The sequence below is a fragment of the Zosterops lateralis genome, assembly GCF_965231275.1.
Source record: "Zosterops lateralis genome assembly, chromosome: 1".
Taxonomy (NCBI): domain Eukaryota; kingdom Metazoa; phylum Chordata; class Aves; order Passeriformes; family Zosteropidae; genus Zosterops; species Zosterops lateralis.
Genome location: NC_139762.1, coordinates 110,350,987 through 110,373,844, shown reverse-complemented (window position 1 = coordinate 110,373,844; position 22,858 = coordinate 110,350,987). Strand labels below are relative to the sequence as shown.

Genomic DNA, 22,858 nt, shown 5'->3' with positions numbered 1-22,858 from the left:
CTGTAACTTTACAGAATTTCTTTCTTTACGCAGAACTGAATAAATTGTGCCACTGCCATCCTGCCACCTCATTCTATACCTTGTATTTCTGGGCATTTAAACTCACTACAACAAACAGCAGATGATTATTTTGTCAGGGCAAAGAAACACTGCATGAGTTATATTAAAACAGCCACTTATCACTCCAGACATCCTGTAGACAAAGAATGAGCTTCCCACCCTTGGGGATTCTAGTGTTGCCACTTTAAGCAAAGTCTTGATTATTTGCCTTCCCTGAAGGGACACAGATAAAGAGGGAAAAAAAAAAAAAAAAAAGGAGAGAGGGCTGTCCCAATTACACAATGTGCATGGACTACATCCCTATGAGGTAATTCAAGTCTATTTTTAAATATACAGACATATTTATATTTCAGAGCTCACATTTAACATTTTAAAAAGTGTTCTGTTCCTGTGAGGAAGAATAAAATAAATCTTGGAGTCTTTGTCCACTAAGCATACTTGAAAATTCAGTCTTATGAGCTGCAAATCCAATCTGACCATTAGTGCTTTAATAGATTGCTAAAGAGAGATATCTTGTAGAGCCACAGACTGTGAGTATTTTCCTTTAGAAAGACCATAGTTACCTTTTATAGTTACTGTAGAAATCAAATAGAAATCAGGGGATTAATTCAAGATTTAAGAACTGTCTACACAAACAAGGACTTATATTCACAGAAAAAGATTTTAAAAACCCTTGAATAAGGTATTTTAAGGGTAGTTGTATATGTTTAATATTAATTCTTAGATTAAAATCAATAAATTGGTTTAGTGGACATTCATTAAATCCAATTAGCTGAATCCAGCTGCTTTAAAGAATAAACTTGCCAAATTCCTATTTAGAAAGAAGCATTCTTCAGTATACATCAAAGGATTCCTTACTTAAAACATAAGAAGTTCACGCCGAATAGCCGGAACATTTTTATCCAGTACTTTCTACATAACAAAAAGCTCCCGTGAGAGCAGGAAATACTTCAGTGAAGAATGGTTCCAAAGAGAAGGAATTTTTACTTCCATTAAGTCCAGACTAACCCAAAATTTGGAATTCTTTAGTGTCTGTTATTTTTGTTTTCAGTGATATCCACTGTAAGGGCTTGGAAATGTGAATGACTAAGTCTAGCATATTTTTATGTATTTTCAACTGTTGACGAATCTTTGGCTTTCTTAGGGCTCAGGAGGGGTGTCTGCAAAAGTTAAAAAGATGATAAAATTGAGTGGGAGTGAACAATCTCCATCTCTGATATACCTTCTTATTGCTCTACACTGAGAACGTTAGCAATACACTTTGAAGGCACTTCAGTCAATTGATATAGACCTGCCCAAGACGCTCACCACTGCTAAAGAGGAAGGGAGAAGGCTGGCACAAGAAAGTAATGATTCCAGCAGATGGTCTATTCAATTTTACTGGATCAAGAATGTTTCACCAGCTGACAAAGAGTGGATCTTTACAAACTAGTATTTGAAGGGGTTACTTTGTCCCAGGAAATTGTTAATTGTCTGTCCTCCCACACCCAGCAAAAAGCCAACATAAACAGTATTACATGCTCTAGCTAATGTTAAAAAAAAAAACAAAGCCACTGAGCATTCATGTCTGACCAGAATCAAAATTACACTGCCGAGTCATTCAGTAGTGTGTGAGTGTTTCTGTGATTGCAAATCCCAGCCCAAAACCCCAGTGCCTTGCTGCAAAATACTCTACAGTTTCCTCAGGACCCTACAGTGCAGTACAAATCACTCTCTTTCAGAGCCAAGGTGTCTAGTTGCCCATGAAATTAGCAAATACTAAGAAGTTACACAGAAAGTGGTGTGTTTTTCTGTTTGTATGCAACCTTCCCCTTTCTCTTGATAACTGCTTTTTATCTGGGACATTCATAGCATTTTACAAAAACTTTCTGATTTCTGTCAGTTTTCCTCATTTTTCCAGCACAGAAACAGGCCCTGCTGTTACGATCAGCTTCCTCAAAACACTTACTGTCACAAGTCTGTGCAAGTGTCATCCTCAGCACCACTGTGGCGCATCTCCATCCTTTCTTCCATAGGTGGCTTTCTTATATTTTCAGTACTTGCAGCTCTGCAGCTAAGCAAACCCAATCCTTCTCCATTTCTACAGCTAAATGCATGCCTCCTCTTTTTTATCTCAGGATTTCTTCCACACCTGAGGTTTCTCCATTGTTCTTTCTCCCATTCTTTCCAACACTTCCTTTGTCAGGCATAATCCTTTGTAGGCTTGGGCAATTCCCACTTCCCTTCTTCAGCCACCTGCAGAGAACCTGGGTCAAATTGGTTTCCTTCCCTCAGACAAGTCCCCAGCATACTTATTGTCCAGCTAACATACTGTTCATTAGCTAATTACACCTCATTTCATCCCGGGCCAGAGGAATGGGCTGCAGCACTGCCTGCTGAGCTGCATGTACCTTCACACGCAGCCACCCCAAGTGACACCTGTATTTAAAGGCTGCATCACAGCTAGGATTCACACACCTCGTGTGACACATTGCTGCCATTAACACACCAAAGAGCCAAAATCCCTGAGGCAGCTCAGCGCCTCTGAAAAACTAGGTTGCCAAGGATTTGTTTGTGATCTCTAGCTCACAGAGAAATCTGGGAGTGCCTCCTCTTTGGGATAGAGCAAATACATGTATTACACACATTTTAAAACAGAAGTTTGTCTTCCCATAGACAAATGGACTTGCTTTCAGCTATTTCAGGCTCCTTCCCAGCCAAATGCAAGCATCTGAGGAATTCTGCTCTTCACTTCCTGAGAATTTCTTACCCACACACTTTTTAACTTCTGTTAAGAATTTAGACCTGTAATACACTTCTAAAGTAATAGTTTCTATTTGCAAGTACTAGAGCATTTGGGAGCAAGAAAGTGTTCTTTGAGTATGAGTTAATTGCTACTTAATACCCTCACTAACCTGAAAGTTTTAGTTTTCTCACTTATTGATGGAAAACAGACTCTTTCCCCTGGCAAGTTAATGCTCATTATCATCTTAGTGTTTATGCTAAGTCTTTATTAATAAAATAGCTTTCACATGAAGAGGAAAAATAATTTTCATAGACAGCTTTAATCATGTTACGCTTATATTAGTAGTCTGAATTGAAAAAAAATTAGAATACTTGAAAACTGTGTCACAAAAATTATGTTGCTGACAGACATTCCCTAAGAGGACTTTTGGAGTTTGACCTATTAGACCAAGTTTCCATTAATACTTTGAGCACTTTATTAACTTAGTGCTGCAAGTGCTTTATTTAGACACTAGGACCCTACAGAAGTCTTACAGAGCAATTTCTAAAACCCTGAAATTTCAAGTTGCCCAAAAAATGCTAAGAGTTAATGTTATCTGGGAGAAAGCTACTCCCAGTCTGCTTTAGTGGAAGGTACATCTGTTGAGAGGAATACACAGAAATACTGGAGGCTTGGGTAGGAGAAATAAAGGAGCAAGAAAACTTTTAAGCAACATACAACAGTACATTTTCCTCATTAAGTCAAATTAACTCTTTTTTTTTTTAATTGCACATAGTAATTATTTTAGTAGTACCACAACTGCTGCCACAAATTTGCTGATCAGGTGGGATACCAGCAGAAGTAATACTGTGACTTTATTTTATTTGAATGTAGGGAAGAAACGAAATATAATATAAAGCTCACACCCCTACTCTGAAATAGAGGGAGGGCCATTAAAAATGTACACATCTCCATTCTGAGCAGACAAGAGCATACAGAAAGTGCATGGTCTTACTGAAAAGATAAACAGCTGGATTTACTTGCTTCCATTAACCAATGACCCACTTGTCAAACATAAGCTGTAGATTTAAAAGAGTGATTATGTGAAGCCTCTTACATTACACAAAAACGATCCTAGCTATGAAATCAGATCAAGCCTGAAAATACTTGAGCACAGTCGATATTGTTCTTCTGTACAGACACAAGACAAAAATTAGTTATTTGTTTAAAAACCTACAACATGATGTAAGGGTAGTTTCCTGCAGTGCTGTTCAGAAGGCATTTATCCCACACATCCCGCTCAGGTCATTAGTGGTGTGCCAAATCCAGACCTTTTGTAAGAGGATGAAGTTCTAATGGAAGCCACTGCATAAACCTGAAGATGGGGGCACTGCCAGCTTCCTTCTATGAGGAATGAGTACTGGGAGACTTAAAACTGGTGGTCCCTACAGTAACTGGTACCCATGGTCTGATCAGAGAGGATTTTTAACACTGGTGGCAGCTGTACACACTTTGGTGGCAGATCTCCAGTTGAGGCTTTTAAGGCTCAAGCCAGCTGCCATTGACTTTGTCCCTGTGCTCCTTTGCACCTCCCACCAAATGCCTGTTCCTGTGCCTGCTCCAGGCTCAGGAAGGAGCAGACATGCAAGATGCTACAGATGATTACAACATTTGGATTTGAGTGCAACAAATTACTAGGTCCCAAGACCTGAAAACCTTTAATTTTGCCACCTTGTATTGTAACACAACAGCACTGTCCACAACGGTGGCATTCTCATACTTGACCTCATGCTAAACAAGTCTCTAAAGAAGGCTGAAGGAGCCATTATTATAAGGAACAATTTTACTGTAGAAACAACTTACATGTTGCTTCCACCCGACCTCATTAGTGTGCTGCACATTGCCAGTGACTCCCACTTTACTCTGACTCAGTACATAGGGTGATTTTCTGCAAACTGCAGATCATGGAGCAACTCAACTGTGTAAGAATCCAAGCAGTCAGCTAATGAAAACCAAAGTTTCCAGCTCCAGTGATTACTGACAAATATTTTAAAAATGCTGATACTTGCAGCCTGTCCACCTCTGGATTTTACTCTGCTGCTGGAGGCCCTGAGCACACAGCTCAGTATCCCAGTGCCTGCTGTGCAGATGCAGGCTTTAGCAGCAGCATGGGAAAAGGGAACAGGAAACTCCCCAGTGCCTACCACACCACAGGACAGGAGCACATGCAAGATTATATTTCTAATATCTAGAAACCACTTTGAAAACTTACAGTTATTTTTATACCGTCTACATGTGTTATAAATACTTGATATATCTGACAAGGATTAATATTTTTCAAGGTCGTAAATTTTATAGTTTCTTTTTCTGCTGGAGCAAAACTCAAATCATTACTTGAATCACCCTTTAATGGACATTCTCCAGCTTCTAAATGAAGTACCATTGATAGGCAAGATGCAGAAGGCAATAAAAGATGACTAGAAACAAGGGTATCTTCTTTTTTTAATATATATTCTTGTATTTTATCATGGCTTCAGCAGTCCTGGCATTAAGTGGCACCATTTTGTAACTTCTGAACAGCCACATTGTGTATAAAATAATAATAATAATGAAAGGCTTCTAACACTTTGAGTACAAAAGGTACTAGTGGCAATAAAACAGTGCCTTTTCCTCATTACAGTAGAAAATGAGGTTCCTATTTAATAAAAAACCCCAACTATGTGTTTTTGTAACTGTAAATGTACGTCAGCACTGTTGACAGCTTCTGTGTTGGAAAGGATCTCATTAACTCTGAACAAAACCACACGTTATCTTTTTGAAAAGCAAAGTTGCATTCCTGATGAATCATCAGCTGCTTTGCTGAGCTCCTGTGGGATAATTTTTGGTATTGGATGCTGGAAAAATAAATATCACCCCAAAGTTCAGAATATCTTCAGACAGCACCATAAAAGGCTATCCAAGCTACCCAATTCCTAAGTTAAGAAGGGAATTGGGCTGGTGAGTGCACAGCCATAAACAAACATTCCATTTGGTTAACTTTGCTCCCTCAGGTTCAGGCTTTAGGGCTCTGATTTTCTCATGTTGGATCTCTAAAGCATCTGTGTTCTGTGCAGGACTGACTCCTCAACAGATGTCGTCTGCTGCATTTTGGGGAACTTTATGGTGTTTCCACAGAATGAACATGCTTTAAGAGCACTCCACTCAGCCCAGAAGCTCACCTATTTCACACTTTTTCAGTCTTTTGACTGAAGTTGCAAGGCATCCCTTAGGAAAGTCAGGTCTTCTGTGGTGGACATTGTGGAAAGCAGTTGAGGGAAACAAGTAGCAGGGAACTGAGTGGGAAACAAAGTGCCCTCATCTAGAAATAGTGTTTATTCTGCACCAGTGCTGGTGCTGGGAGGTAAGGAGAAAGGAGTGAGAGGAAGCAATTATTTAGTCTGCCTGGTTTGGGTAAGTACATGCACCTTTATCATGAACAACCAGAGAATATCCGTGTCTGCAGGGAAGAAAAGACCTTATACAGACCTTTGTTCAGATCTCCTCTAAACACTTAAATGAATTAATAGTTTATCATACAAACATATTTTATATACACACGTGTATATACATATATACATATGCACACAGTTTTAATGCATTTTCTTTCTCTTCCCCTATCTCAAAATAACTGAAATCTAACAAGTAATTCCTGAGCTAACGTAGAAACCAGCCTTACTTTCTAATGTTAGGATGTATTGTAATTACTTTGGTAAGTGCATCAATCAAGGAATTGCTACTGCCAAAAGGGCCCTTATCTGCATGTCACGCATGAGAGCACCTAACACAAGAACTGTAAAATTTCTTGAATATTCCAATATCCTCCCCTCATGTCCATATAATTTAACTCCATGAAAAAAATATAAACATTTGTCAGAATGTGACACCTGACCAGAAGGTTTCCTGAGCAAAGACCAGTATATAATAGGATATTACATGGATTTGGAATTGTAATAGCTCAGCTAATTCTGCAGCAATATAATGAATCTCTGGTATTAGAAGGCTGATAGCTAGATCTTCATTTGGATATATAATAAGCCATAAGGACTAAGGGATCTGAAGAGGAAAGGCTAAACAGTGAGCAGCAATCCATTGGGAGCACAGTGGAAAACTGCCTGTTGCTCCGCAGAAAAGGGTTACACATTGCAGGAAATCTGCACATGTCAGATAAGTTTCTGTTAGACAGGTAGGATATAGTCTGCTTTTATAAATGTCCACTTGGTGGTTGTGCACTATCTCCATGCTCACAGTTTTCTTTAGATTTCCTGTTGTTCCCAAGTGCTTGTGACAATGCCAGTATAACTGCAGTGACGCAGCCTGACTTTAAGGAGCAGCCTCTACTCCATGCCAGAGCAGACAGCAACAGATGAAAGTGACTCACTACAGGGCATTGTCCCACTGCACTTCCATCTGCAACACCTTCCTGGGAAGGGTTGCATCCATGGGGGAGAGCATTACATTTTCCTAGTTCTTGCCCTGAGATGCCTCCTGTAGTCTAGATTTATTGTTTCATCATTGAGGCATATGAGCCTCTTTTGACTAAATTATAGGCTGATTGTCCTGAGAATCTCCAAGTACACTTGAGCCCCACATGTCTGCTAATTGCTGTTGAAGTTAGTCTTGCAATCTGATTAATCTGGACTGTGTGGCTCCTTGTTTAACTGTCCCTCTCCTGCTCACCTATGTCTGTGCTGGTGAACAATTGCTGGTGGCAATTCTTGTATTTACCATAGAACTTGTCCTTAATAATTTCTCACACCTATCAGGTATCTAGACAAATCTTTCTGCAAATATATTTAAGTTTTCTCTCTCTCTTTTTGTTTGTTTGTTTTGGGTTTTTTTTTTTTTTTGGTGGTTTTTGCAGGGCATTACATAACCTAGAGCAACCCCGCAGTTTCACAGTAAAGCAAGTCTTTTCACTTTTAGCTGTGAAGCACAAAGTATCTCTGCAAACTGAGCTGCCTCCTACATCCAGAGTTAGCATTTATTTACACGCTGTAACGGCTTTGCAAGCATTAGCAAAAACGCTGCAGTATGTTTTGAAAATGAAAGTTCTTCATTACACAGCCTGAGCATCATTTCAGCACCATGCATATGTTTATTACTAGCTATGCATAAAGAAACCCCATGGTATTGCAAACCACCAATGCTGCAGCACATTCCTTCCTAGGGAAAAGGCAGGAATGGTATCCACCAGAGTATGGTAAGCACTGCCAATGGTGAACCTGTTCAAACGAGAGGTTTAGTACCAGGTATCCTACACTCCATTTTGGCAACACTGGCATTTTTTAACAGCACCGATGCAGCAGAAATGGTGCAAGGGCAGCAAATGATGGCAACTGCAGGAAACACGGATCTGTTCAGGGCACATCCCTTCTGAAGGCTTTCTAAACATTGCCACCTTGTGGGCCTGCTGTCTGATATCACTGGTCCTTCCACTTTCCCCAGGTGACTTCCTGAGCGGATTTCACAGATGCCAAGATTGCGGCTGGATGGTTGAAATTAAATTCCCATAGTTGGGGATTTAAAAAGGGATAGCACCTTATGAATTCTGTGTGGCATTAATTACCAACTCTATACTTGTGTTTCATGTAATTTTCTCTTTTTCCACTTAACGTTATGACGGCAGCACTAATAAAGTGCAGAAGAGCTAATGTTTAACAAAACAAAAGAAAGGAAGGATACAATTTCTCAAATCTCCCAAGCAGAAGGGAGAAGTCAGATTCATTGTCCAATGCTAGGGTTTTTTTATTATTTTTAATTCCTTTCTGCCACCATTTCCTTCTTACTCCAGTTTAAAAAAAATAATATTATATTTATTATAAAATTATTTATTATAAGATGTCTGTGGCCTCTCATTTAGCTTTCATAAGTTTTATTTCATGACTATGACATAGTCAAAGTTGATGGAAAGCAGAATTACTTGTTATTGATGCCAAGCTTATCTAGTTACTGCCTTACAGATATCAAACACAAGTTCTTAGTTAAAAAAACACAAATGCACAAACATACTTACTTTGAGCATCCAAACACTTTCCCTGGTTGCCGGCTTGAATTGTTCCTTGCAGCAATTTGGCACTGAAAAGAAAACATGAAATCTTTAGTTCAACAACCAAATAGGAGGAAAAAAAAAAAAAAAAGATTCACTGGATGGTCTTTGTCTGCATTGGTTGAGCAGTGATGTAATAGTCGTATGCTGAAAATTGAAATGAGTAGAAATCCTTCATTACAATACCCTAATTCAGCTGTGTTCACAATGGCTCAGTGTCTAACACATCTGCACAACAATCAGATGCCCCCTGATATAGTAGCAGGTCTATGAGCTCCCTTATGCACTGCTGCATTTAGAGTTTATTCACGATTTCCAGGCACACTGGTCTTTCTTCATCCAACCAGGCTTCTTCCAAGCACAGGCAATCAGTTATGACTGTTGTGTCATGCAACTGGAGCCTTGCTGCACTTGCCTGAACAGCTTTTCAGAAGGAAAAAAAATCTGCCATTGAGAAGCACAGTAACTGTAATCCAGGAAAGCTTGTGTTTTTGCCAATACACCACAAAAACGCTGGCAGTCCTTTGAAGTGTCTCACTTAACAATGAAATCATGGTGCTGCCCCCTTGTAGCAGCCACATTAAGGCCTATTCCCTTCTGTGTTCCTGAAGGGAATTGCCTATGAATGCTAAATTTGTCCTCACATCCATTCTCTAAAGTGGTCTACAGAAACATAACATGGAACAACCATATCTGGGTTTCAGTTTGTGCCCTGAATTACATACTATGGTTACGTGGCTAAGTTTCTTAATTTGACTCCTCAGTCAGCAGGAAATATCATTCCTAGCAGGTAAACAATGGTTCACAGTCAGACCAGGGCTCTGGTTATTTCTTGTTTTGCATTCCTAGTCAACTAGTTGAGACAGCCCAGCAGGGAGGAGTATTCCAAAGACATCTATCTCTGGAGAACAGCAAGAAACTACATCAAATAGGATCTCAGGGGTACTCGGACTGCATCAGAGACCAAGGGATGCAAGAAGCTCCCACAGGTGAATTTATATTCATCAAAACTCCTGTTTTAAGAGGAGAAAAACATTAAGCAAATCTCACTATAACTCACTATCATCTGGAAAAGGTAAATAGACCTTCAAAAACAGCTTGTCTAAAGGACTGGATCCCAGCTCCAGAAGCTGTGACTCATGCTGGCAGAGAACTTAGGAAGGCTGCTAGCAAACTGGAAGGCTGAAGGTACCTTAAAGCCAAACCAGAATGGGAATTAGCTATTAATCATGTTATTGTTTCATTTCTTTGAATCTCTCCAAGCCTCTTAAGCTTTGCTTTTCAATGTAGTCTTTTTCCTCCACTTGTTTAGTGTGGAAAGTGATTCCAGCACAGCTGACAAACCTCAGGCATCCTATTGGCAAAGGAAGGTAATCCATCATGGTATATTGGCTTTTGCTCAAGTAGTGCCCCTCTAAAGTTAACCTGGGATCTGACAGCACTACTCCAACAAGAGTATCCTGTTCTTACAAGTTGAGACAATGGTTAGAACAAGACATCTCCCACCAGGAGGTGTTGACCAGAACTTCTAACAGGTAGCAGCAGTGGAGAGACATAGTGATCCTGTTAGAAATATGACAATTTATTCATGGAATGTTTTCCATACTATATAGATACTGTATTTATGGCATATTGAAGACAGAGGTAACTAGTTAATTGTCTTCAGTATGTAGAACTCAGTTTGAGTGGGATTTGAGTAACACCACCACACTGAACTTCATTCAGATTGCCTCAAATTAAAAAAAAAAAAAAAAATCTTCATAGCACAGGTTACTAAAACTTGGAAGCTGATTCTGCTGATGGATGCACAGGTCAAGCCAAAGAGGTACATCTCAGCAACAGCTCCTGCCTTTTTGCATACCTGAGCTGCAGGGAGCAGTGCAATCACTGTGGCCAGATGAGATAATTGTCACTTGCTGCTGTGTGCAGCACCACTGCCAGGTCTCCACCTGCTCCACAAGCCGTGCCAACACCTCAACCCGTCCTTCTGGCTTGAGATGCCACAGCAGCATCCAGGCAAGGGAGTGGTAGGAAACACTGGATCATTAGGGTGGAATTTGATTTAGGTGGACAAAGGAATGCAGCACACGTCCTAGTCAGTGGGTGTGAGGAGCATAAGGATGGAGAGCTGGAGTCTCCTTTGAAAAGGTGGAGGGATAAGGATGTGCAATGAAGACAAGGAAAAAAGGGTGCCACATCCTTTTACTTCATAGCAGGCCACGCACAGGTCTCAGCTGCAGACACTGGCATCACATCACCATGCTACAAAAGCCAGCAAGCTCAATTTGATTCCCTAAAACTCTGAAATGCACATGGGCTGAACTGATTTTAAAGTAGGTTCCCATCTCCTAAAAAGTCACCTATCAATACACCTAAATAAATTCCTTCTTCCACACTGGAAAACATAGGCAAAAGGGGTAAAAATACAAGAGGATGAAGATGTAGAGGATCACAAAAATGGAAAAGACCTTAATATACAGAAAAAAAATAATTAGGATCAATTTAAATAGTTTCAGAAAATCTTATGTAGCAAAACAGATAAATACAATAATGCTTTTTTTTTTTCAGGGCAGAAATTTATGATTTGCTCTATGTTGTTGCAATGCAAATATGTGCAAAGTTACCCGTAGCTGCAAGTTCCCTATATTAGACTATCCATTTCTCTGATGAACAAATTACACTGTAGGGAAACATACCAATGTTTATCATAAAATGCTTTTGAGTTTAGCTGTTATTAAAATAATTGAGTAACTTTTATTAGTAGTCAATAACTGTTCACATAGTACATTCACTTCTCCCCATCCCACAGCCCCTTGGTTCCATCCCTCTAAAGCTACAGTCAGGAAGAGAAACCCAGGTGGGGGGGTCAGACTAGTGGGCCACTGGCTTCCACAGAGTCCCCAGGGTCCCTTCCTTTCCTCCACTAGCTGTGTACATGGCTCTGTAGCCTACATTTGCTACTTTTTCAGATGCTGCTGGGTTACTTATCCTGACTGATACTAATGAGTGCTAGTGGGGGCCTCGAGCAGGTTTGGCAATCTTTTATGGTTCAGAGTTTATGGGATCTTGGGGTGTCCAGTGGATTCAGCAGGACTGCTGCTCTCCAGGGCTTACCTCAAGAGGATTTCACTCTCAAGAGGATTCCACTTGCTCCCTCTCAGAATATATTTTTCTCCCTATGCACACTAGTTATTCCTGCATCCACAATGCTGAACCTACTGACACAAACTGATGTAGAAGGAGCTTCTATAATAATACCCCTTGAAATGCTGTAAAGCATTGAATTTAATTTGAATGAATATTGACAAAAAAACCCCAAACCCAAAAAACAAAAAACAAAAAACAAAAAACAAAACAAAACAAAACAAAACAAAACAAAACAAAAAAAAAAAAAAAAAAAAAAAAAAAAAAAAAAAAAAAAAACAAAACAAAACAAAAAAACAAACCCCAAACAGAATACAAATTGGGAAAGAGAGATACGAGAACACAAGCAGAAAGCAAGGCAACTAAATGGAAGAAGAACATACATCAGAGAATCTGTAGTAAACAAGGAACAACAGCATCCAGAAGCACGTCCTACAATCGCAATATGAAAAGTAGTACCCATAGTTGTTAGTTTGAAGGACCAAGGAGGAAGAGTTAGGACAGAATGTAATTAAAGTAATTTAAATCAAATGCCTTCTACTTCAAAACTTCGTCTCCAGAAACTGTATTTCCCCTGTGGGCACTGAGCCCTGTCTTCTGCTACTGTCTCTCTGTGTACTGGATACTTTATTCTATACTGGACAGATCTGTTTTCTTCCCCCTGCCAAAGACTGGAAATGCAATGTTGCATGAAAACAATTTGTAATATAGGCTGACAGTCACTGATTATTGCCTCAAATATCCTCAGTAGTTACAGAAAAAACTTCAAAACCAACTTATTTTTAGCAACTGAAAGAATTCAAGCAACCCCATGTGGCTGCTATCCAGGCATTTACTGAGTGGAGAATAGCTTGACAAATTACAGAAAGGGACAAACTCAGAGTGTAAATCAGAAAACCATGTATATCACTATTTACATATGCTTTCCTGTTGAAAAGACGAACAGAAACATTAATTTTACAGCTTCCAGTGTCGAAGGAAAGAACGACTGTTTTTATGAGCTGTGCATGAATCACAAAAACCAAAACAAAACCCCCCCCATCTACTCCACAGTTTGGCAGATTTCTCAACTTGCTGGTAACTACCAGCCCAGCCCTATGCTGTGTCACTGTTTCTGAGTAATTCCTCTGCATCTGCTCAGGGCTCGGCTCTGTGGCACTACGGGGACAGCACAAGGCAAAGACCCAAAGCAAAGAATGCAAGAAACAGCTGAGTTTAATACTATCTGAACTACAAGAAACCTCGTCTGACCCAGAGTGCTTCAGCAGGGAGGCAGTCTCAGAAGATGTGAGATGCTGATACTGAGCGCTTCCTACCTCTTTTGCTCTTCCCATTCCAAACACGGATTTGTCCCAGCAGTTCTGCTTCTCTCCAGTGCTCTGATTTCAAGTCATCTACTGGCACGAAAAAGGTCCTAGAGATTTCTTATAAGACTCTGTTCCCTCCCTCTCATTTACAAAACAAACAAACTTTTTTTTGGTCATTTACATATAAAGTAAATCCAACCACGTCCTGCTTAGCAACTTGTAGGAAAGAACATGCATCCTTTCTTGGGAAGACTTCTACTCTGTTTGGGAAGTCTGTAGATTTTTCTTCCTATAGACCAGTAAACCAATTTGTATAATTTCTGCTGTCCTCTCAATTTCTTGTAAAGGGGAATTTCCATGATCCAAGTGACTTGCAGACACTTCTGGGTTCAAAGACCCAGCCAACTGCAGTGTTACACCTACATTTTTGCAGCAGCCTACCTGTCCTCCTCCTATGAATAAATACCTTCACTGCTTTCCTGCTCAGAAACTCTGAGATGCAGTAATTATCTTCCTACTAGGAAAGGGTGTAACAGAGCTTACAGAGTTTGTGTGATTTTACTTAGCTAGTGTGACAGCAAACCCTTTTTTTGCACGACAAGCAATGCCAAACCAGTATATCCAGCAGTAGGTGGCAAACCTAATAGGATGACCAGATGAGACTGTGTATTCAACATTCTTTGTATTTAGCAGCAGGATGCCACATCTCACGTATCTCCAAAAAAAGGTTTCTCTTTGCTCCATTTGGAGAAAACAATCTTCCTTCAATTATTTGAGGCATCCTTTTCTTGAAAATTTAGTTCCGAGTCATTGATGTCTGCATTTCAATTTCTGTCACACAACTAAAAGTCTGTCCCACTTGGCACTGTCAGTGCCTGTGTCTGTTGACTTCTACATCCAACACAGGCACTGATTTTGTGTGGTGCATGTCTGAAGTTTGCACATTGGACTGCAGTTTGCTATTGATGCACTTCTGTATATACTCTTGTATTATGGGGTGGCGTTTTTTTGTTTTGTTTTAGTTTTTTTTTTTTTTTTTGGTTTTTTTTTTTGTTTGTTTGTTTTTTTTTTTTTTTTTTTTTTTTTTTTTTTTTTTCTGGTAGTTATTATATCATCTTACAGAAAGCACTTGGTTTAAAAATAAGTAGCGTTGATCAGGTTTCTGCTTAGTTTCATGCACTAGAATCATTTAACACATTTCATTTTAATATTTCCTTATAAACAAAGTTATGCTGTGATGAAGCATGTTTTATAGTGAGGCAAGAAAAGCCAGCACTGACTAAGGTTTCCCATTATAAAGAATTTGGCAATAATATTGCCTTAAGGCATTCCAGCCCTAACTGTTTGCTCCTTATTTGTCTCTGGGCTGCTGTGCATTTTTGCTAGAACTTTGAATCCCATCCACTCTGAAGCAGAAAAAAAAGGGATCTAATTTCAAAGTCACTTTTTTTTTTTTTTTTTTTTTTTTTTTCAGATTTAGAAAAGTAAATCTGGGAAAGTTCCTGGTTTTTACAGTACACAGCAAGGCCCCATCAACCCTTGGGATGGCACCACTGGGAGGGCAGGATCTGTCTCACTGGCTGGTATTTCTGGCCAGAAACAGGCATAGGGAATAACTTCATGGAATGGGTTGGAATATCAAGATTTCAAAGCAGACACAGACTCCTCAGATATGGTCTGAAGAGTAGGGGGATACACAGAGCTAAGGCACAACACACAGGCTCTCCCCTGTTCAATGAGGAGGGAGTAACAGACACATGGAAGGCAGTGACGCTGTTTCAGACACACAAAAGACAAGCAGGCAGCAGCAGTTCAAGCAGTGAAAGTCCTAATTTAATTTCTGACTCCATCAACTTATATACACTTTGTACAAAAGGCCAAAGATTGGCCAAAAAGGTCACCACCTCATGAACTTCTTTAGTGATCATCACCATCAGTCACATTCCTCCTCCTAGAGAAAAAATATGTAAACATATAGATAAATTCTAAAAATACATACAGTTTTCATGAAGCTGTGTGACAACATTGCTGTAAAGGTTCAAAGACTCGAAAGCAAGAAAATTCAAGGCAACAAGGCAGCTAGCAGCAGCTGCTCTGGTCCAGGTCAACTCACCACCACCCTCCAGATTTATCATTTCCTAAACTCAATTTTAGGCTTCACTTTGTAGCTGGATCTTATAGACTAATCATCAACTTAGAATTAAAAATAAGGCTCAAGGGGAAAGCCTTAAAATATAAATTCAAAAGGAAAAAAATTAAAAAGAAGCAAAAAAGCAGCCTGTCTTTTTATTTTGAGCTGAGCCGTTTTCTGAAGTTCTTTTAAAACAGCAAATCCCAAAGCTAACATGAGGAGTCCTGATGCTATAATAATATGCTGAATTACCCAAGCTGACATTCTTTGAAAACAAGCCTGCTGAACAAGCACAGTAGGAAGTGCCCAAAGATAACTTCCATAGGAGTGTTATGCAGCGTCTGGGGGACTCTAAAAATTGCTTCAGGGATATAAAATGTACCAGATTCAGCACCAGGAAAACATTTAGAAGAGCAAGTTGGTTTAAAAGACAGATGTTTTAACTCAAAAAGTAACTTATGCCTGAGAAAAATGCAGGTAGATCAGTTTGGGTGCCTGAGATTAAATGGGCTGAATCCTCCACTACTGTGGGATTAGTTTTTCAGATCTCTCTTTACAGTGAGTGAAGAAAATTTAGCACATTAGAGAACATTCAGCAAAAATCCTTTAAGTGGGTAGACAGAGGGGGATAAATGCTCCTGCAAACCCTCTGTTTTAACCTAGTACTTTCCTATGAGCACCTTGCCTACAAATTGTCTAAACTTACCAACTGTTGGTCTTTGCTAAGTTACAGAATTCAGTAACTTCCTTTAAAAAGTAAAAAATTCTCCAAAACAGTGCAAGATTCACTACCTCTGCATACATCACACCAGGAAAGAGGTGAGGACAACAGGTCTGGAAAGCAAGTATGCAAATTCTTGCCCCAGGGAAGGAATGACCTTGCTGGGTGCCAGGTAACTGGAGACAAACTTCAGAGGAAAAAAAAAAAATACCTGAGGGGCCTCAGTAGACAACAAATTGAAAAATGCTCAGCAGAATGTCCTTCCAGAAAAGGAGGGCAACTCTACACCGGGTAGGCTTGCAAATCCAGGGCAGTAATTACTGTACTCAGGGCTTGCGAAAGTGCAGTACTTGTGTACTGGGGAGCCACAAACCAGTGACAGACACACTGGAGCCCAGTCTACCATACCAAGATAGTTAAGGAGATGGAGTGTATGATACAGGAGAGGCTGAGAGAGTTGGGTTTGTCCAGCCTGAACACGAGAAGGTTTAAGGTGTGCAGGGGATGTATGACTGCAGCCCTCAGCCACTTAAGGGGAGGGTGTAGGGAAGATGGAGCCAGGATCTTCTCAAAGGCACACAGACACAGCAAGAGGCAACAGGCAAGTTTCAACAGGGAAAATCCTGATTACATGTTAGGAAAAGTGTTTTCATCATGAGAGTGGTTGAACACTTGGTCCAGTGAGGCTGGAAAATCTGAATGTTTGAGATATTCAGAACTCATCAAGTTCCTGAGCAACTTGATCTGTTTGGGATAGCTTTGAACAGGAGTGGACAAGATTATCTCTTTCAACCAGTATTACCCAGTGATTCCATGAAGAAGTATCATCACTGCAGGCTCCTTGTTGCCTGCTTGCCTTACCCAGGAAAGAAAGCCCAGGAAAGAGTGAGGGTATGAAATGCCATCTCAGTCCTTTTAACAGTTTTGGCATCTTTCTCTGCCTTAAATTGCTGAACATACAAAGGGGACCAACTCAAAGATGTAAAGACAGATTCCAGTATCCGTGAAAATAGTTAAAGCAGTTCAAGTCTTGTAACTTGATTTTCATTTCAGTCCTTAGAAATCTAAATATATACTATAGAAATATATTTATAATAAATATTTAATACATAAATCTAAACCAGAAAGGTTTTTTTTCTTTACAGCACTAGTGAAGCAGGTAAGAGTTCTTGGACTTCTATCTTATGTGAGCAGAATGGATTACTTGCAGTCAATTATGTCTGTACAAACCTATGAAGGCTCTAAGGCTATAGTTTGTAGGAATGTCCTGTGAACCTCTGATTAGATAAAGGTAGCATTACCTCATTTGTCCTGCACAGATCATCACAGGTGCTCCCATAAACCAAAAGACAAATAAGTCTCTCTTTTACGTCTAATCAATCCCAACCATCTAGTTTCCCATGGTGGGATGCAAGAGTCATTTTTCCATAGATCCACACTGTGACATTCATCCCTGGGTTCTCATCTCAGCTGAAAGGACCATGTTAATCTTTTACATTACTTAACCAGTGGAGAAAGTTGGGCAGGGGGTCCCAGTGACATTGTCACAGCCCAGTGATGATGAGACACTGGAGGGACATGTTTTATGCCTTCTCCAACCTGCTAAGGGGCAGATCCTCCCTAGTAGCTCATGTTTTGAGTCAATCCTTCAGCCCTCCTCATCTACAGGGTGGAGGAAAAGCACACTAACACTTCACACTCTTCCCCACATATTTTGACTGAAAACAAGAGGTGATTGCTCTGCTTGGCACAGGTAACAAAATCTGGGGATTTGACAGGATTGGATCCTTTGGGGAAGAAGGCAGAGGACTTGGTATTTATTCATGTTTCAAAGCAGTGAGTGCTGGTTTGCTTACCCTACCCAGGTGCAGTACCACTTATCACTAAGAGAAGAAGAACTTCACTGATGAGTATAACAGCTATCTATATTTTCTGTAAGGATCAGAATACCGGACTTGCAAAAGGTCTGTCAGAAAATGGGGGACTCCTGCCTGCAAAATGGGAAAGCTAAAATTCACTGAAGCTTGAGGACACTTCCATCGTGGTAATGATCCCACAAAAGTATTTAGAGTTAAAATTCAAACTTGTATATTTGTCAAAGAGAGCACAGAACCAGCTGAGCTTTTTTGAGATCTTGAGTGTATGTAGAGCAGGAAGTTTCCACATTAAGAGAAATTAAAGAAGCCATGGAGGGGTTCTTCAGGGCAGGACTGTATCTGAAAACTGCATAAATACCTTTTACTCCTTCAGCTACAATGGCATTGCTACCTGATCACAGCTCGTGAAGTTCAAGTTGAAGGAAAATATTCCAGCCTGTGAGATAAGAGTGACAGTTTGTTACCTCATTTAAGTACTCCATGATATGACACAATAAAGCAAGTCATATGGGAGGGGGTTCAAAAGATGGATTGCTAAGCCTGAACCCCTCAAGTTAATTTTGCTTTGTTCTGAAAGGATAGCCTGTATTTGAATTCTACCATATCAGAAATTTTTGGGCTGCATTACTGAGCTGCAATATTTCCTCCAAGAAGCTGCAGTACAACGCAGCTTGAATTATTGTTTCTTCATGTTGTTCTGCAGACAAGAGCCACAGAACACAGTGGACCAGTCCACTAACATGAGCACTTGCATCACTTACTCATTAGGAAAAGAGCTAATTAGGAAGTTTTCAGTAACTGTAATTTTACAGTATCAGGTTGAATTTAAACTTCCACAACATTCTGCTCTGCAAAGCTTTTCCTTCAGCACACTGTGTGCAAGCACTGATTTGGAAGAGCACTAAAGTAATTTAAATAGTATACACAATTTAAGTGCGGATACTTCTCTCACTGCCTTTCCCAGATACTTATGTTTTCTGTTTGCTGGCCAAACCAATTAACAAAAATCATCAGTTAACTGAAGAAACAGCTACTTGGATTGATTTGTCATTTACATGCACACTATTTCCCTTACAGATCTATACAAGAGCCAATTTTTCACATTTAGAAGACAAAACCTTTTATCTTAGATTAGCAAAACTGGCAGTTTTGGTGTTTGGGAGGGTTTGGTTTTGTTTGTATCCTCCTTTCATAAACCTGTCAGTACAGCAGATTCTGTGCAGAATAACAAGTCTTACTGTTTCTTCTCAGGCACATGCAATCTGCCCTTGAGAACCCAGCCCCTGTTGCAGATAAGCTCTCTTCAAACTGTGGCATTTGCTGTAACAGGAGTCTCCCAGTAGCTGTTTTTCTTTGGAATGACCAGAGTGTCCTTCAGCTGAGCTTGAAAGAACAATTGGCAGATCTCCTGCCTTGCATAAACTCACACTCTTTGCATCAAAGGCTCCTGAGATGGCAACTATCAGATATTTTCGGGCATGACTGCTTTAGTGAAGAGTGCTAGATATAAAATATATGCACAAAAGGTGAACATGCATTTTGGGGCTCTAAATAAAACTTGTGAAAACACAATCCTTATTTCCCAGGTATGAACTCATTTATTTAAAAGCCTTCCTCTGTTTTCATCAAGATTAGTCAGCTATTGAAAGTCCCCATAACAAGATACTACTGAACTGAACATGCCCAAGGTGAATCAAGGTAGTAACTTATGGAACAAATGAGCAGCTGCATAGCGTCTGCAGCTAAAGCATCCAGCATCAGCTGAAAGCAGCTCTGTCTCTCCCAAGCCACTGAGCAGTTTTATGCATGCTGGTGGTATAAGTCAAATTTTTCTCCCTCTTTGGTAGTCAAGATTGCTTATTAAGTCATGTAACAAAAATCCAACATTCAACTTACATTTTCCCATAAGATTGATTTTCCTGCAGGGCCTGTCTCGGAGTCTGCTGCATTCTGCTGCAGCTCCCTTACGCCCTTCCATTCCTGGTCAAAACATGCCACACCTTCCACATGAGTCAACAGAGCTGGGCAGCATCTCCTGCAGCAAGCAGGGAGGGAGCTGAGAGGAGAGCCTGGCTGTGAAAACAGTCCATCCTTCTTCAGCAGTGGGCAGGATGCTCAGAGAAATGCAGCCCTGGTCAAAAATATTACTAGGAGAATGCAACAAGCTGCACTTGAGCTTTAAGTCATTGGATCAGGCAAGGTCACTTCTGGTGAAATCCTCACAGGGAGAAATTCCAAGTCACCCAGAGAGTTAGTTAGCATACACAAAACAGCTGGAAGTCTTTACAACACTCTCAAATGACACTGTTTGGCACCTTATCAAACTAAATGCCTTTTGCCTGTCAAGAGCGCAAGCACATAATTTTACTTCAGTGTTGTTCTGTTTTCCCTCGGCATGATGTGTTGGTTGTGAGAAACTGCTGAATCCAAGACAAGATGTCAGGGTTCAGCTTTAGTACTCCTGTTTGATGACAAATTGATGCTGAAGTTTAATTTCCAAAATATGAACATTATCAGTATATTTTGACATACAAGACATGTAAAGAAAAGTACAACTGAACTTGTCCCAACTTCAACCAGGTGACAAGATGCTACTCCGGGAAGTTCAGTATTTTTTTATCCCAGTAACACTGCTGCTTTCCTTATTCAGTAGAGATCCTTACAACCTTTCTTGTTTGCAGTGCTGTGTTCTTTCCCCTACTATTCCATGCAGGAAAACAGGATGTTCAAGCCAATGTAACAGTTCTCTGACACTAAGAACTCAATAAGTCCAGGAACACAAGTTACTGCTTCTTTTATAGTCTTTTTCTTTTGAACTGGAATAAGGCCACTGTTTTGTCAGTCCCCATCCCAGAGAAATGGCCCTGTCTGTGCTTGATACCAACGAAAAGGCATCCTGTAGCATGGCAAGAGAATCCAGCTCAAAGAGGTTTTATGTTTATACACACACAGAGAGCTATTTATTTAACTGCTGTGACTGCACTCCATGGGGTGAGCTGGGGGTGAAACCCCTCCGTGTTCGACGTGATGCACAAGTAGACAATGGGAGATGCCTGAGCAAAGTACTGGGCTTGTGCCAGAGACTTGACCCAAAAGGCAAACCCAACAAGAACTGGAAATAAACTGGAGGCAGCACAAAATTTCTTCAACTTCAGAAGTCACAAAATTAGACAACTAGAAAAGACAGGAGGGAAGGACCCTCCTGCACAGTATATACAGGGCTTGGAAGGTATGTATTATTAAGGACCTTTTAGCTCACCTACCAGGTTTCTCTCCTGTTGATAAGTGCTTTTTCTTCTCACATTTATTTTTATCTTCTAATAAAATCAGTTTTGTGGGCTGGAAGCCCCTAACACCTCACTTAAGCTCATATAAAAGAGTGTGTGGTTCCCCCATGAAGCTCAGACCCTGCAGCAGCACCCTGCAAGCACACAGGCTGACACCCAGCTCTCACTGGTTACTCCTGAGTGGGCTCTCCAGCACCATCCAGGACTAGCCCATATGCTTACGGTGATGAATAAAGCAGAAATATCTTTCCATTTTACCCCAGACAGAATTCTGAACAGATCTTTATTTGCAATTTCAAGTTGAAAAGTTTCCTCAAGGAAAAAAACACATATAAACACCACACTGTACAGCAGGACATACACAGGAAACTCAGAGGCCCTATATCCTGTATCACCAATCTTAGTGGATTTAAGCGGGTACATTAGGCTACTGCAGAACAGACACATTTTATTTATGAGTTATTATGTATCACTGCAACCAATAAAACCTGAAATAAGACCTTCACCATCGCAGATCAGAGGGCAACACTTCAAATTTCTTGCAGTTGCACCCAGTGAATGCTGCAACAAAGCATCATCAATCCCTCTGTGCCACATTGTTTTGATGGACGGAACTGTACCAGTAGCTACACGTTCCTTTCAAAGGGGGACAAGAGATATCACTGCCATCCGTCAGACAAATGTTTCTTGTTGGTCTGTTCCACAGCTACAAGAATAAGTTCTCTGTCATCTGACAAGCCCAGCATAGGATTTCTCTATCTGGTTTTTCTACCATGATCACATGTTGCCTGTAGCCCCTGCATCCCAGTGGAAGATTTTTGCTGCAGCAGAGACAATACATCATCCTAAAGTCATACACAGGACACTGAACACATCCTTTACCTGATGTGGCCTTCAAGCAATTTACAAACGCAAGTCAAAAACTTTGTTTCAGGCCAAGTGACACCTGACTGCCAGTTATATTTCTTTCTCAGTTTATTATTTAGATCCCAGTTACTTAAGGAGAGATTTTATTGCATACCACATCCTTTGCAACTCCCCTTCCTGCTTACACAAAGGAGTTGAATTTCAGTCTTCTTCCTTGCGTTGGAAATTGTTGCCTATATGCATGACTGTCAGGTGGATAAAAACTGAAAAATTGCAAGTATACAAGATTAATTGTTAAAACTTAGCAACTTGGTTTGACTGCAACTAAACTAGGGCAACAAAAGCCAGCTGTCTCTGTCCTCTGACAGCACTGCCCTGAGAAAAAATACATTATTTAAGGGCATCAAATAACGTTAAAGAAACTATTTTAAGAACTGTAGAGCATTTTTATTTAAGGCTGTCACAATCTAACTAAATGACAGTTGAACAGAAGGCAGTAAGGCATCCAGCTGAGCGCGGTCAGCTTGGGTCTTCTCAACAGTACAGGTAAAATGGACTTTGGCTGGCCCAGGAATGTAGAGAAAAATGCATTTCTATTTTCATCCAGGAGTCAGAAAACTCCCTTTCTTGGTGGTAGTGGAACAGATGACTGTGCAAGGCCAGCAAGGTTTGAAG

At 40.2% G+C, this 22,858-nt stretch overlaps 1 protein-coding gene across 3 annotated transcripts in view; it reads right to left on the bottom strand.

The window, feature by feature from the left end:
- The window catches only part of MAPRE2 (microtubule associated protein RP/EB family member 2), a 99,572-nt gene that overhangs the window by 63,332 nt on the left and 13,382 nt on the right, over positions 1–22,858 (bottom strand). For 2 of the 3 annotated variants that reach the window (XM_083868071.1, XM_083868068.1), the window contains exon 2: positions 8,817–8,878. Coding sequence is in view for 2 of the 3 variants with exons in the window: in XM_083868068.1 (XP_083724194.1) it covers positions 8,817–8,878 (62 nt within the window). In the remaining variant the exon portion in view is untranslated. Of the gene's footprint in view, positions 1–8,816; positions 8,879–13,309; positions 13,364–22,858 lie in introns of those variants that run through there. The other variant, XM_083868070.1, reaches the window with a different exon arrangement.